Source organism: Ascaphus truei, chromosome 4 (assembly GCF_040206685.1).
Source record: "Ascaphus truei isolate aAscTru1 chromosome 4, aAscTru1.hap1, whole genome shotgun sequence".
Lineage (NCBI taxonomy): Eukaryota > Metazoa > Chordata > Amphibia > Anura > Ascaphidae > Ascaphus > Ascaphus truei.
This window is the reverse complement of record NC_134486.1, coordinates 355,225,177-355,240,329: the sequence shown is the minus strand read 5'-3', so window position 1 is coordinate 355,240,329 and position 15,153 is coordinate 355,225,177. Positions and strand designations below refer to the sequence as shown.

Below are 15,153 nucleotides of genomic sequence, written 5' to 3'. Positions count from 1 at the left end.
CTCGCTCAGCGCGGTCAGTCCATCATGATGGGAAGGGTAAGTAGAAAGTTTTATTTACGTTATTTATGCTGGCTGGCTAATGTTTTATTTTGAATGGGCAAGTGAGCTATTAACCATACCTGGATAATAGTCATTTTGCCCATTACTGTACTGAATGTGTTGGGGGGCGTTGTTGGGGGTAGAGGAAGTGGGTAGTAGTGTTGCTGAGTTTTTGAATGTTTATTGTGGGTAGCGACGATGGGTGAAGTTGGAATTTCGCCCTTGGTGGGTGTTTATACCTACCGGGTGGGTATCGTGAGGGGTTAACCCCTTCATTCATTACCCGCATCGCCCCCGCTCCCCCCCCCCCCGCAAGGCCTAAACACCCACCAAGGGCAAAATACCACTTTCACCCCCCCTCCCCACAATAAACATGGCACTGGTAGTTAACTTCTTCATTGCCTTAGCGGTTAGCCGCTAAGGTAATGAAGTCGCCTGTAAATGCATTTTTATTGCATGGGATTCATGCCGGGATATTAATGGGTATCAGCTCCGGAGACTCCCGGTATCAATCCGATGCAGGAAAAATGCATTTTTTTCTAAGTCCCTCTCTCGCTGCCTCTCAGCAGCTTCTCACCAGCCTCACGCCAACTTTTCCTGGCGTGAGGATTTTGGGAGAAACTCACCATTCTAGAGTCGCGATTAGCCTTGAACTAATCAAGGCTACTAGAATTGTGCGAGTTTCAGAACCTGCCAATAAGTGGCTTATCGCCGGTCACCTGGCGATCTTTTGACAGCTGAAAAAATTGGCGATTCATGGCTTTATCGCCCACCTATCGAGGCTTACAGAATAGCAGTAGGCATTTTGGCCGAAAAGGCCTCGATAAGTGGCTTATCGAGGCTTATAGAATAGACCCCTCAGTCTTTATTTGTAATACATTTTTTGTTTGTGTTTTGAACAGTGTTTACATGTTTAATTACAAGATATTGTAAGGAATCGGGGAACACGTTCTTTGCGGCGTGTTCCCTCCTTACCTGCTGCTGCCGTCGCGGCCACTGTTCCTGCTGATGCGCGCTCCCCCGCTCTCATTACAGAGCACGCGCGCACCTGCAGCTCTTCTAGCTGCTGCACGGAACCTGGTCCCTCCTCCCGCGCGGCGCGCACACGCAATGACGTGCAACGATCCCCAGCTGCGTGGCAAGTCTCTCCTCCCTGCCTTGTTACCTGCAGCCTATCCCTGCTCCCCTGGGGCCGCGCCTCCGCTCCGCCCTCTGTCCCCATTAGTCTGTCCTGCCTTTAAATACTTCCTGCTTTCTCCCATGCTTTGCTCAGCATAACCCTATGTAGCCTTGTGAAGCTCACTTCGTTTGTGCAGTGCTCTTTCTCCTTTGCAGTTAACCTCTTGTGTACCGACTCGGCTTGTTTGTGGACCCTTCTGGGTTTTGGACTTTGACATACCCTCGACTACGGCGATCTCTCCTACCCTTGAATACGGCATACGGACACGGACTACGCTGCTCTCTCCCATCCCAGACCACGGCTTACAGACCCCTACTATCCTGTCTTCTCCAATCCCGGAACTCGGCAAGTATACCGCATCTTCTACACTCTCCAACCCAGACCCGGCTATGCTAAACTATCCGCCTTCCAGGCACGCCTTCGCTGCTGCGGGCGTGTGGCGTAATACCTTCTCACCTCAGTGCCGGGGTCTTGTCTTGTTTGTGGGCAGTGCGAGTGTTACAGATACTATATTTAGTAGGACACGCTGTTCTTATTCTTATGGCCTGCATACAGCCCCTTGTAGGTGGGTACAGTCCATGAGCCCGCCACTTCCAGAAGTTTCTAGGGGGAGTAGCCTAAAGTTAGAGAGAGTTCCTCTGAGCTCCTCAGGGAGTGAGGAGGGAGAAGGAGGGTCTGCCTCTGCACCTCAGGGTGTGAGGTAAGAGTGTCCCTTCCTGAACCCTGACTAGGGTGACAGAGGATGTACAAGGTGGGAGCTGTGAGTCTTCCCCATGGCGGGGTAAGCGTGCTCATATTGGGCTGGCTAGCCTAATGTCCACCTGGAGCAGAGCAGTAGAGAGAGAATGTACCGTCTAGAAGTCCTGGGACGAGTGGAGTATGACAAGCTGCTAAAAAGTGCTGATGAAAGATGCGTGTAATAAAGACCCTTTCGAGATACCGCTGCCTAAGGTGTCAGTTCCTGGGCTGGAGGGAGGTATGTGTGTAGTGATGGGGGCTGACGCCTACACTTCGTGGGATCCATCACTGCTGGAGGCGCTGACACCATTATGAAGAACCCAGAGTCCTGTGCGAGACAGTCATGTCTCATAACATCAATCAGACCACTCAGACCTCCTGCGAACCAACAGGTAGAGCACCACAACAGCGAGGTAATGCGCCCACTTCCACACACTGGTCCCTAGACGGTGGCTTTTTATCTCAGGAAGAGGCTGTGAACTCGAAACGTAACTGTAGCTCTGCTGATACTATGCAGTAAAACCTAGGTATTTTTGCAGCATCACTTGTGTGCCTCCATCATTTTTTTGTTTATACAGCCGGTCCTCGCTTATCCGACGTAATGCGTCCCGCAAACCGCCGTCGGATAACGGACCGTCGGATTGCGGGTCCATGTTAATTGGCGGCAACCGTTGGATAAGCGGGTCCGACGTCAGATAATGCATCCAGCGGACTGCATTATGCGGCGTTTGATAAGACATTCAACAGAAAGCGGGCCGTCTGATACCGAGGAAAACCTCGGATGATGCAGGATATGTGAGCTGACGCGGCTTCTGACATCCGCTTCTAATCCTATTCTAATATATATTACCGCTATTCAAATTCTATATACTCCTAAGTGACCAATTGTGCAATTTTCTGCCGAAAACCTCCACTGGAGGTTAATGAAGGTTTTGACTGAAAACAGCCCAAATATCCGATTTGGATTATATAGATTTATCCATTATGAGTCCAGCATGGCAGAAATATAATGGGGCATACAAACTGTATGCATTCACTCTATACTATTTACATAAGTATCACTCGTTCTAATACCCATGCTAAACAACACAATGACTACACAACACCATACACGAATAGAATTAATTACAATGACGCACAGTAACACAGTGAGTGATAGAAAAATCAAAGGCTGCGCTTATAGTGCCGGCGACGCGACGTCGCGGCAAAACAAATGTATTGCCGCCGTCACGTGCGCTTATAGTAAGCGCGACGCAACTGAGCAACGGGAGGTACGTGACGGCACAAAATTTGGAAGCCACTCAAATTTGATTTTTCAGAGGCTGTCACCATATGTGACAGCCTCTGAACCAATCAATGGCCAAGTCGCTTGTGACGTCACTGCAAAGCGAAATATAACTTTCGCGGGTAGCTACGGCGACAAGTGACGTAATCCGTCGCGCGCACTATAAGCGCGGCCTAAAGCAACACTGCAACAAGTATTGACAATCACTACAAGCACCACACTCACAAACCAGTAAGTAAGTAACAAAGTAGACCTTTCTCTGTTCTCATGTCAAAATGAGATACTTGCGGTACACTAATAGCCATATTTAAATTTATTTTTTTGAGTTAGACCAAACTTTTTTTCACAGAAAATCAGCAAAAAGTTTATTTAACCCTTTGAGTGCCCCCCCCACAACGCAGCTACTAAGTCATGGATTCTGGCAGCTTGGGTGCCCCATTTATTTATTTATAAAATGTTTTACCGGGCAGTAACACATTGAGAGTTACCTCTCGTTTTCAAGTATGTCCTGGGCACAGAGCTCGTAGTAGCTGCGTCCCAAAAAAATAGCGTGTTCTCTTAGGGGAGATCGCATTCTGTGCACCTATCAAGCTCAGGCGCCACAATTTGCAATGATGGCGGATGGAAGGGGGGTGACTCCTCCCTTTCCGTTTCATTATCAGTGACGGAGCGATCAAGTGATCGCATGTGCCGGATGGGCCGTGGCACCAATCCAGCACTCGAAGGGTTAAAGCCTAAGCTGTGATTTACTGTTGTCCCTTATATTTAATAGAACTCCTTCAAAATGTTGTTTTGTAGCAATAGGTGTTCTTGTACTCTCTGTAAGGATACAATGCCTATACAGTATAACATGGAATGGTACAGTATGCGTTACAACAGTTTCTAGTCATGAAACGATTATGCCAGAGTCTGCAAATTACGCAAGTAAAAAACAAAATGGTCTATTTTTAATCAATGACGCCTTTTGACCAGTATCAATTTTGACCGGATCCATTGGACATCTTCTGTACGTAAATGCAAAAAAGAACAACATTTCTACAAAAAAATGAAATGTTTTCGTTTTTTGATAAATTAATCTATTGAATGGAAAATGATCAAGATTACCAAAAAACAAATAAAATCAGACACAACTAATTAACTCGCTAAAAGCGGAGATACAGCAACACTGTTTTGGAGTATTTATTGGATCCTCTGGTGCTCAAGGGGTTAAGTTACAAAACAATATGTGTAATAAACCATGTAAAAACTGCAGTAGTTGCTGAAGTTAAGACGTCTGTGAGTATTTGGTGCCACCCAGAGGAATTTCATGCACACTTCAAGCATACCTATACAAAGACAAGCTGTCACTAACGGACAATGTGCAAATGAGATATCGTCATGATTTTATAATAAGTGGCAAACAAACTGTTGTAAACATAGAATCCCCAGTGCACATCCAATATGACAAATGAAGTTAATCTCTATGTTTTTTGTCTTCTTGTAAATATGGATCATTAAGTTCAACCCTTTCATCAAAGCATGTTAACTCTGGAACCATGTCAAGTTAGACCCTTTCAGCAGGTTCCTACAGATGGAGCCTCCGGTTCTGGCGCTTCCTCTTGGTGCTTTCCGTGGCTGAACTAAAGCCGCTCAGTGCTCACGCTTGCAGTGCAAGTAAAGAGACTTAATGGCCCATCTGTAACGTTGCTCGTCCCTGAATAGGAAGCGGACCTGCAGGGCTGAGGTAGGGATATACCCTATTTCCTTGATTCCAAGACTCCATCGATTCTAAGACGCACCCTTGATTTAATAAAAAAAAATTGGGGGGAAAATCCCCACTATATTAAATGTGTAGAATTTTTTTTTTAACTAGCAGTTAAACATGTATCTGAAGGGGAAGAGGGAGGGGGGGGAGAGAATGGAAGGAAGAGGGGGAGGGAGAGAATGGAAGGAAGAGGGGGAGAGAATGGAGGGACACACCGACACACACACAGAGACAGATACACACACACAGAGACAGATACACACACACAAAGACACACACACAGAGACACACACACAACAGAGACAGACACACACACACACAACAGAGACAGACACACACACACAAAGAGAAATACACACCGAGATACACACAGAGACACACACACACACACAACAGAGACAGACACACACACACAAAGAGAAATACACACCGAGATACACACACAGAGACACACACACACACAGAGACACATACACACAGAGACAGACACAGAGACACACACACACAACAGAGACAGACACACAGACAGACACACACACACACAACAGAGACAGACACACACACAGACAGACACACACACAAAGAGAGATACACACAGAGATACACACAGAGAGATACACACAGAGAGACACACACACACAGAGACAGACACAGACAAGGGGGGGAGGGGGGCTCGTGGTGCCGGCAGCGCAGCTATGAGTAGCAGAGGCAGACGGAGGGCTTGTGGGGCATGCAGCAGCCACACACTGCCGAATCAATCTCTCTTGTGTGGGGGCGGCACTTCCAGCAAGCAGAGCAGGGGAGGTGGGGGGCTTGTGCTGCATGCAGCCGAACATACACTGCTCCTTCTGTGTGGGGCCGGCACTTGGAGAAAGGGGGGGTGGCAGTCGCAGAGCAAGCGGGGGGGGGGGTCACGCGGGGCATGCAGCGGGACACACTGCTCTGCTCCTTCTGAGTTGGGACCAGTACTTGGAGCAAGGGGGGGGGGGTGGCGGTGTCGCGGAGCAAGTGGGGGGGGGGCGGAGTCGCGGAGCATGCAGCGGGACACACTGCTGAAACCACCACACCACCAATAGCAGCTTTAGGTTAAACGCTGAAAGCCGCTGTGGCTTCTTCTGCAGCGCCCCCTGGCTGATTTATTTATTTATTTTTTCCAGTACATCGATTCTAAGACGCAGTCCTATTTCAGCCATGTGAAAATGGGGAAAAAAGTGTGTCTTAGAATCAAGGAAATATGGTAATATCACCGACCAGAGCCAGGGGACAGAGTCCTGTTAGAGTAGTCGTGATCCAGGCAGAGGTCAAGGCAGGCGACAAAGGTGCAAGTCCGGATACAGGCTGGGGTCAAGGCAGGCGGCACAGGAGCAGTGGTCAGGGTAACAGGCTGAGGTCGGCAACAGGGAATCCAAAAGAACAGGGAGGGCTCGGGAACAGGGCAGGCATCAGAACACAAGGGTGCCAGGCACACAAGGAAATGCATACAAAGCTCAGGCAGGGGCTTGGAGTCACTGACTGCTATCTTAAGCCCTGGAACAGGTGTAGCCAATTCAGAAAGTTCAGGAAGAAGCTTGCCAGGAACCAAGACAGCCACAACAGCCAAGTAAGGGCAAGATCCAGCAAAACCCTGGACAGGAACTTTTACACCATCGGGTCGCTGCGTTTGAATGGGACCTGTCTGTAAGAGACGCACACGGAGAGGATCCGTCAGGTGTATACTCTGTTCACAATAAACTTTTTTTAGTCACCATCAGAAGCCATTCCCCCGTTCTGTCCTACGGCTGTGCGCTGTTACTTGCCTCCTGTGGGAGGAGTCCTTCTGCTGTTTACTAACGGACCGCAGGCCGGGTTGCTGTTTTGCTGTCCCTGATGACGTCATCACCGGCGGTCATGTGACCGCCTTGTGCGACGGAAGCGTTGCTAGACGGGTTGGCGGTGCAACAAGGATCCATGAGGCTTGGCAGTATTCACTCCATCAACCGTGATTCTCTCTAGCAATGTTACTTGTGCCCAATACGGAGCCAATTGCTGGGAGAGACTTTACATCACTTATTGGGAGTGTTGCCTTGACCTGCTGCGCATGTGCTATCTCTACACAATTCAGTGACTGTGTTGGCTTCTAGAGCACCTGGTGGGTTAACTTTTGTTTACCCGTTTCTCTATGCTTGGAGTCACTGACTGCTATCTTAAGCCCTGGAACAGGTGTAGCCAATTCAGAAAGTTCAGGAAGAAGCTTGCCAGGAACCAAGACGGCCACAACAGCCAAGTAAGGGCAAGATCCAGCAAACCCCTGGACAGGAACCTTTACACCATCGGGTCGCTGCGTTTGAATGGGACCTGTCTGTAAGAGATGCACACTAAGGCTTCGATTTATACCAGCTCCGGCTGGACGCGCGTGCGTTCTTGTGAATCATCTCGTCATCAATTCGATCTGGCCGAGCGAAAATGTACACTGCAGGCTGGAGGTAGCCGGAGGAGACAGGGAGACGTGGCGGAGGCGTGGCTGCGAGCGGTTCACCCTAATTAGCTGAACCGCTCACATGGCACGTCCGTCGCCTTCTGAAAACAAAATCCCTGGTCCGTTCTCTGGTCCCTGCAGTACGTGTCTGCGCGCGCGTGGCGCTTGCTATGTAAACTGTTATTGCATTCTAGCAATTTGTTATTGCGCCACGTGGCAGTGCGCAGCAGCCCGTAGTTTTTGGTATAATCATGGCCTAATAGTGAGACTTAATCAGCCACTATCCCTGCGCACCTCTAACAGTCGATCGCGGGGGTTTTATTTTATTTTAATAATAGAGTAATGTAGCAGGGGGTCTACAGAGCTGAATCGCATTCATTTCAGCCTCGGGGCTGGGACCAAAACGCAGGGGCCACAGGCCCTAATATTACAGGATGTAACTCAAACAAAAACAGATTACTTGATTTACTGTATTGTGAAACTTTGGGAACTCATTCCAGGAAGCTCTCCAATCAACAATGGGGCGCCAAAAAGGTGATGCAATAACCATATAAAGGTTTTTCTGATAAGAGTTGTGAGTGCTAAAATCCATCACACTTTATTTTTGCAACAATCTCAATCTAGTTAGGGCTCTGAAGACCTATCTACACTATAGCAAAATTTAGGAAATTCCTGCAACTATTTGTGCTTGTTAAATGTTCCAAGAAAAGTCAATCGGCTTCGGCAACAAATATTTTTAAATGGATTAGATCAACTATTCAAGAAGCCTACAAACCCGCCAGGAAAGAGACCCGCAGCAGGTGAAGGCCATACCAGGGCCATGACAGCATCCTGGGCAGAAAGAGCCCAAGCTTTTGCACAGGAAATTTGCAAGGGAGCGACCTGATCTTCGATGCACACGTTTGCCAAGCATTGTCGATTGGATCTTCAGGCCTCGGCAGATGCCAGGTTCGACAAGAAATTGCTGCAGGGAGTGATTCCAGGTTCTCCTGTCCATTATTACTGCTCTTCTGTTTCTGGCTGCCATAGATGACACTGAAGAAAATAGGAAATGTACCTTCCAATATTTTGGTTTCTTCAAATCCTCTATGACAGGTCACTTCCCACCCATCTGGTTTTTCTATATGTTTGAGATAACTGACCAAAGAGAAGGCCGTACCTCCTTTATACCCATCAAGAATTCCTGTCCTACCCTAGCTTGGAGGAGGAGTTATCCCCGCTGTTACTGGCTCACATAGAAGACTTGAGGAAACCAAAATATCAGAAGGTAAAAATACTATTTTTAGTGTCTGCGTGGGAGGCCTGGTTTAGGTAGGACCTCAATGATGTGGTGTTATTTCCTTCTACTCTCTTCCAAAAGCCCTATTTCAGCGTCTGGCTGGGACTAAAGGCAAGACTGCAATAATGTCACTTTATTTGAAGATAACCTAGCATTATCCTGAAATAACATGACGTTAAGATTATGCTAATAAGCTTTATTACAACCATTATTTTTACACAGAATTAGTTTAGTGATTACAATGTTAACCCTAGGGCAAATAATATTGTTTCAATTTTAGGTAATGTCCCTTACTTAATGGAGATTGATAAATCTGCCCCATAACGTGTTAATACACTGCTTTATGTAGTGCTACAGGTCCTGCACATTATTAAGGATGCCAGTACTCCTGGTTCTAAGCAGGAGAGATACAGACCCAGGTATGCTGGAAATCCAGTACTGGATTAGACGTGTGTTCAGGCTACATACGTGAGTGACAGGATTCCCACCCCAGACAACGAGTTGGAATAGCGTGCCCCAATATCAACGTAAATTATGCCATTATCAAGTGCCGTTATTATTTATACACTGTAGCTATTTTATGAGAACAGAAAGCTGTTTCCAATTAAAAATCCCAAAGTCAGATCCGTCCTGTACATAAAATGAAAGTATACAGTTTTGACAGCAACGCAGCAGAGGTAAATCGAATCGCTAAATAAATGAGGGTGTTGTGCAGGGGAACGTGGAGGGACCCTAGTTCCCTCCAAAATTACAATAAAGAACACAGGGGGAGTTCCCAGCACTCAATAGAGAAAATGCAAACCATAATGGGTGATATGCAAAAAAGAATATGTTTTTACTGTACTATAAATTGTACAATATAGAGAGATAATACAAATGTAGCAAACAATTGCATCTGACAATGATACAGGTGTAGTAACCCATCTAGTATAACCATAAATGGTATCAAATTAACACACTGAGTGTGATGGGCAAAAAAAAGAAAAACAGGAAAATGGGGGAGGGAGATGGTAATTCCATGCAAGCCACAGTTTTCCTGAAGGAATTCTATTCCATGGCTGCTGTCCTGTTTTACATGGATGTGGGGAAATCACTGCTGAATAATATATGTAACCTTCGATACGGGTTACCGTACCACAATCCCTCGTTAACTGACATGAGTGATATTTAATGCGGGATCACGAAACGATAACCCGCATAAGAGGTTAGGGAATCTTCCGCATTGTACATTATTTTCTGGCTCGGTTTTGAGTATCAAGCTAGAGCCAACTCACGTGCAATTTGCGCATTGGATAAAACGGGTGAGTGGATCATCTTTTTAAAGCTTCTCCTTTGCATCCACATGTTCCCTTTTCTGACATAACTCAATTAAACTTTGTAAGGAGACAAGGTTCATTTAAAATAAAATGCTTTAAGCAAAATAGTAAATAGATTATAATAATAATAATTTGTTCTTGTATAGCGTTACTAGTTTTACATAGCGCTTTAAAGAGACCTTTTTCAGACACAGTCCCTGCCCCGTAGAGCAGAGGTCCCCAACTCCAGTCCTCAGGGACCACTAACAGTGCAGGTTTCACGGATACCCCTGCTACAGCACAGGTAGTTCAGTCAAAATGATTGGGCCACCTGTGCTAATGAGAGGCTGTCCTTAAATCCTGCACTGTTAGCAGTCCTTGACGACTGGAGTTGGGGACCTCTGCCGTAGAGCTTCAAATCTATGTTTTTGGTGCCTGAGGCACAGGGAGATAAAGTTACTTGCCCAAGGTCACCAGGAAATAAACCAGGTTCCCTCCCCTGCTTCAAACTCAGTGCCAGTCAGTGTCTTTACTCACTGAGCCGCTCCTTCTCCTTATAGAAAATGGAATCATAGTATGCTCAGCTTTCAAAGCCTCAGCAATTTATTATTCAGACCAAGAGACCTGTGAGGTTTTAATAGCTCAGAAAGCTATAATTCCACCTGTGAAGAACTCTCCTATGTATACCCTGTAAGGCACCACAGCCAACCACAAATGTCAGAAATTGACTTTTGGAATCTCTCACCCATCTATTTCATATGATATTAGTATGGATTCATTTATTTCATGCACCAACAAAATATGGTCATTCTCAAAATGATAAAGGGTGTAATAACTGTCATACTTACTATATCTTGTGTGAATCAGGTGTATACTTTCCCCATCTGGAAGGAACATTGATGCTACTATGGACTACTGGCTTAATCTGTAACACATACAGAAATATATTTATAGTCAGACAATTCTGACGCATTGATTTAAACAATGTAAATGAACCAAGTTCAGTGATGCAGCCTTGAATTTATTAAACAAAGAAAACACTGAATTACCACTGGGATGTAAAAGTACTTTTTATGATTAAACACGACATTGCACTGTGTATTTTGTTCTGCCTTTTCATCAAGAAAATACATTTACAAATGATTTCCAGTCTTACAAAAATATCTATTTTGTGTCTTCATTTCCTTCACACGTTGGACGGAATACTATAAAATCTGAAGAGTTTAATTGTTTCTCGCTTACATTTTCTTAAAGAGTAATTGTAATTATTCATTGTGATTATGAAACAGTGTCTCCTTCACTTCAAAAGGGATTATCCTCCCAGTGCCTGAGTGTATGAAGGGGTAAAGTTCCTGAATGAATACTTCTGGCAGTCAATGTGTTAGGCATTGTCTTCCATTGCAGGGGGGAATGGGAAATGATAAAAACACATTCTGAATTTGTAAAAGCTAAAATAAAAACACGTATCTGGGTGCTACGAAACCCGGGCAAAACTGTTGCAAGCGCTTTCTATTTTAGTGCACCAGTATTATTGCCCTCTCTTATGGCCTCAATGTTGTGAAGCCATCTTCTCTTGAAAAGAGTTTAAATCTACCTGAGCAAGGGATAGACAGATTCACAACATATTAAATAGAAACCTGCATTTTATTTTAAAACTTCCATTTTGGAATAAAACACTGATAGTTTAATCCTAAATAGCAGCATTCCCTGCTATTAGTTGGGTTTTTTTTTTACTCCCCCCCACCCCCCTTTATTTATTTTTTTACAGGATTTAAACGGATGAGTCCTTCAGAGCGGAGACATGATATTCAGTTCTGGGTTGTGTGTGCCTGTGTGTAATGGTCCCGCCCCCCACGTCATAACACCCCGCCCACCCGACCCGTTTTGGTCATGCCCCCCCGCTCCAGCTCCCTCTCCCTACAGACCGCATATCGCGGTCAAGTGCCTCTCCACACGCCGCCTGTCTGCAGTGCGGGCGTGTGGTCTGAGGCAGCGGGGCCTTAGCCTTAGGCCTGGGACATAGTGCCCCAAACAGTGCGGAGGCGCTGAGGCTTTCCCTGGCCTTACACAGCGCGCCGTCAGGGGGCGGGACGGGGGCGGGCCAGTGACGTCACGGAGCTGGTTCGCCCTCATTGGGCGAACCGCTCACGTGACCGGCCCTGCGCTCCGGCGAGCGCCAAATTTCAAAACACTGTGAGACACATGATTCCGCAAGCGTGCGGAAGCGTGCGCGAGCCCCTGCTAAAGCCGCTCTCATTGCGGCTGCAGGGGCTCAGTTTCGAGCAGCAGCACGCCTCAGCGCGCTGACCATGCCCGAGGCCTTAGAGGTGTGATGGCTGTGTTATGGTTGTGTGTGTATGGAGGGCGAGAGAGGCTTTTTGTCGGGTGGGAGTAGAACCCTGTGAGCATTGAAAGCTTGTAGATGTGATTACATTACATTCTACCTATGTGGGCACTTTGACTTACCACTTCTATCTTCCTTATTTGGGGCTTCTTAGGGGTTATATGAAAATAGCTGTAAGAAAAGCAGAGGCAAATTAGTCTAAAATCATTGACTAATGGTGTGAAGTACAGTAAATGCAACTTTAAATGTAAATATAAAGCGTGCAAAGCTAGAGAAATGATACAGTGGTCAATCTGATGTTCCAAAAGCATAAAAAAAAGAACAAATATTGCGTTTTATTAAGAGTTTGGAAATATATGGCTTACATAAGTAAGTTTCCTTTAAAATTCACACTGTGAATTTTGTATAAGATAATGTCAAACCATAATAAATCAACTGATGTTCTATTAAAACAAACAAAAAAACTTTTTACCTAGGTGTCAATCATTATTTCACTATGAAATTACCAGTCCTGTAATTAATCCTCCACCTTATTTAACATTCTCATATGCTTCCCTACTTTACTGTATCTGGTTTGCTTATACCCTTAATGCTATTTTTTTGTATTTATCACTATGTTGTATCATTTTTGGTCTCCCAAAACGTTATGGTGTTCAATTGTGACCCCGTAGGGGAGTGGGAAGGGGACTAGCAGAAGGAACTGGCACTCCAGAGGTCTTCATACAAAAAAAAAAAAAAGAATATTAATCCACACAGATCGATGTTTTTCTCAATTACACTGACCTTTATCAAAATAAAGTGGTTTGTGCATACACTAATTTATCTTGACAAAGGTCAGTGTATTTGACCGAAACGATGATCTGTTTGGATTAATATATTTTTCTTTTTAAGAAGACCTCTGGAGTGCCAGTTCCATCTTGTTTAAGGAGGATGTGTCCTCAATGTCATGGGAGGACATCACCAAAGAAATCTCTAGAGATAGGAGGCATATGGGACAAGACAAAGGAAGAGCTTCATATAAAACAGTGATGAAATTATAGAAATTAAGGGAGGGGGGGGCGGTACAACTGAAGAAAGGTGGAAACAAATGAGATACAGTAGGAAAGAGAGCGAGAGATGTAGCACAGGGATGGAGGCAGGAAAAGAAAGTGAGATTAAAAGAAAAAGAAAAGGTGCAGAGACGATAAATGGGAGGGACGGTACAGGGCAAGAATCAAGGAACAGAAGGAACCCCTATTTGTATGGCCATTGTTGAAGAAGAAAAATGGGTTTACAAAAGCAGGACTACAAATGCCTGATTGTTTCAGATAGCAGTTCCTAGGTTGTGTAATGGCTCTGTAATAATGTCCATGTGTCAGTCTCCCTGCTGCTAAACTGAACTGTAAGGCTGCGGTCCCAGTAATGTCTGTGACACGCGCGCCCGGCGGGGGGGGCGGCGCGTGCACAGCGCTAACCGCGATCTGCGGTCTGACAGGGAGAGGGGAGCTTGCGACGGGAGGGGGCGTGGTCTGGGATTTGCAGGGGCATGGTCATTACATCACGCGGCTGGTTCGCCCTCATTGGGTGAACCGGCGGTGGGGGCGTGGCCACACCCCTGTCGCAAGGTTTGAACTCAATTTGATTGAGTTGGGAAAAACCTTGCAGCACGGCGCGGCTGCACCTTCTGCGTGACGGTGCATACTGGGCCCAGCCCCATTGAGGGGCGGTGCTCACACGCACAGTGCACGCCGCGCCGTGCGCACAGGCTGTTACTGGGACCGCAGCCTAATACATAAGGCCTCGTTCAGGGTGCCAGAGGCAGGAGTTGGAAGGCGGGCGTTCGTGAGGGCGGGCGGCAGTCTGCTGGGCGATGTGTGTACATCCTCCCCAGCAGACTTTTTCAGGAGTTGAGGGGGCGGGGCTACAGACGGCAGCTTAGGGATCCAAGTTGCAGTCTTGAAATCGATTTCATTGGCTGCCGAGGTCCCAGTGACGCTGCTGCAGCTTCAAAAAACAACCTGGCTTGTTTATTGAAACTGTAGCCAGCGTCAACTCTGTACTTCGGAGACATGGCAGCTGCTACCATGACAACCAGTATTAAATTTGAATACATTGTGTCCCACGGCAGCTCGCACGTCAGCACGCCCTCCCTCCGAAGCCTGCACCCTGAACGAGGCCTTACCCAGATAGCGTATGGTGCGTTCTGAAATCCCATTGGTCTCTTTAACGGTGGATCCTAGCAAAATTCAGACCCGAATATAGTGCGACCTCGCACATAATACGACCCCTAGTTTTCAAGGTGTTCTACATGAAAAATAAAAGGTGTTGGGCTGCGCATATCATACGAGTACAGTTTTCAGAAGGACATGCTTGGGAACAAAACATAGCACTATATTCAGGCCAATACAGTAACCCCTGAAGTGACGGAAAGGTTTTATTATCGGTAAAATATAAAAACACCGTTTAAATGTAAACCCTTGACTGCCAAAGGGCACAGACAGCAAGGCCTCTCTGGCTCACAAGGGGTTAAGTGACTTGAACGGTGCCTATCACAGGAATGTCACAATGAGCTCAGGTTCCTTAGCAGCTTGTACATAACTATACACGGATGAGGATCTGTGACGTCACGGACTTACTCGAGCTTCTCGAACCTCTCCTTTCCCGCCGCCACGTAGCCCCGCCCAGTCTGGAGCGCGCCCAACTCGCGCACGCGGTGCCCGTTCTTCGGGGTGAAGAGGCGGCGCGTGGCCCCGCCCCCGCGCGGCGGTACGTGCTCCGTCACTTCGTTCAGCAGCGCGTCGAAGGAGAGCATGCG

At 46.5% G+C, this 15,153-nt stretch overlaps 1 protein-coding gene across 1 annotated transcript in view; it reads right to left on the bottom strand.

Moving 5' to 3' along the window:
* The window catches only part of DCDC2C (doublecortin domain containing 2C), a 289,074-nt gene extending 273,924 nt beyond the window's left edge, over window positions 1-15,150 (bottom strand). The window contains exons 1-3 of the mRNA XM_075595053.1: window positions 14,975-15,150; window positions 12,482-12,530; window positions 10,864-10,940 (exon numbers count right to left, since the gene is read on the bottom strand). Coding sequence (XP_075451168.1) covers window positions 10,864-10,940; window positions 12,482-12,530; window positions 14,975-15,150 — 302 coding nt within the window. The remainder of the gene's footprint in view (window positions 1-10,863; window positions 10,941-12,481; window positions 12,531-14,974) is intronic.
* Between the last annotated feature and the right edge of the window lie 3 nt (window positions 15,151-15,153).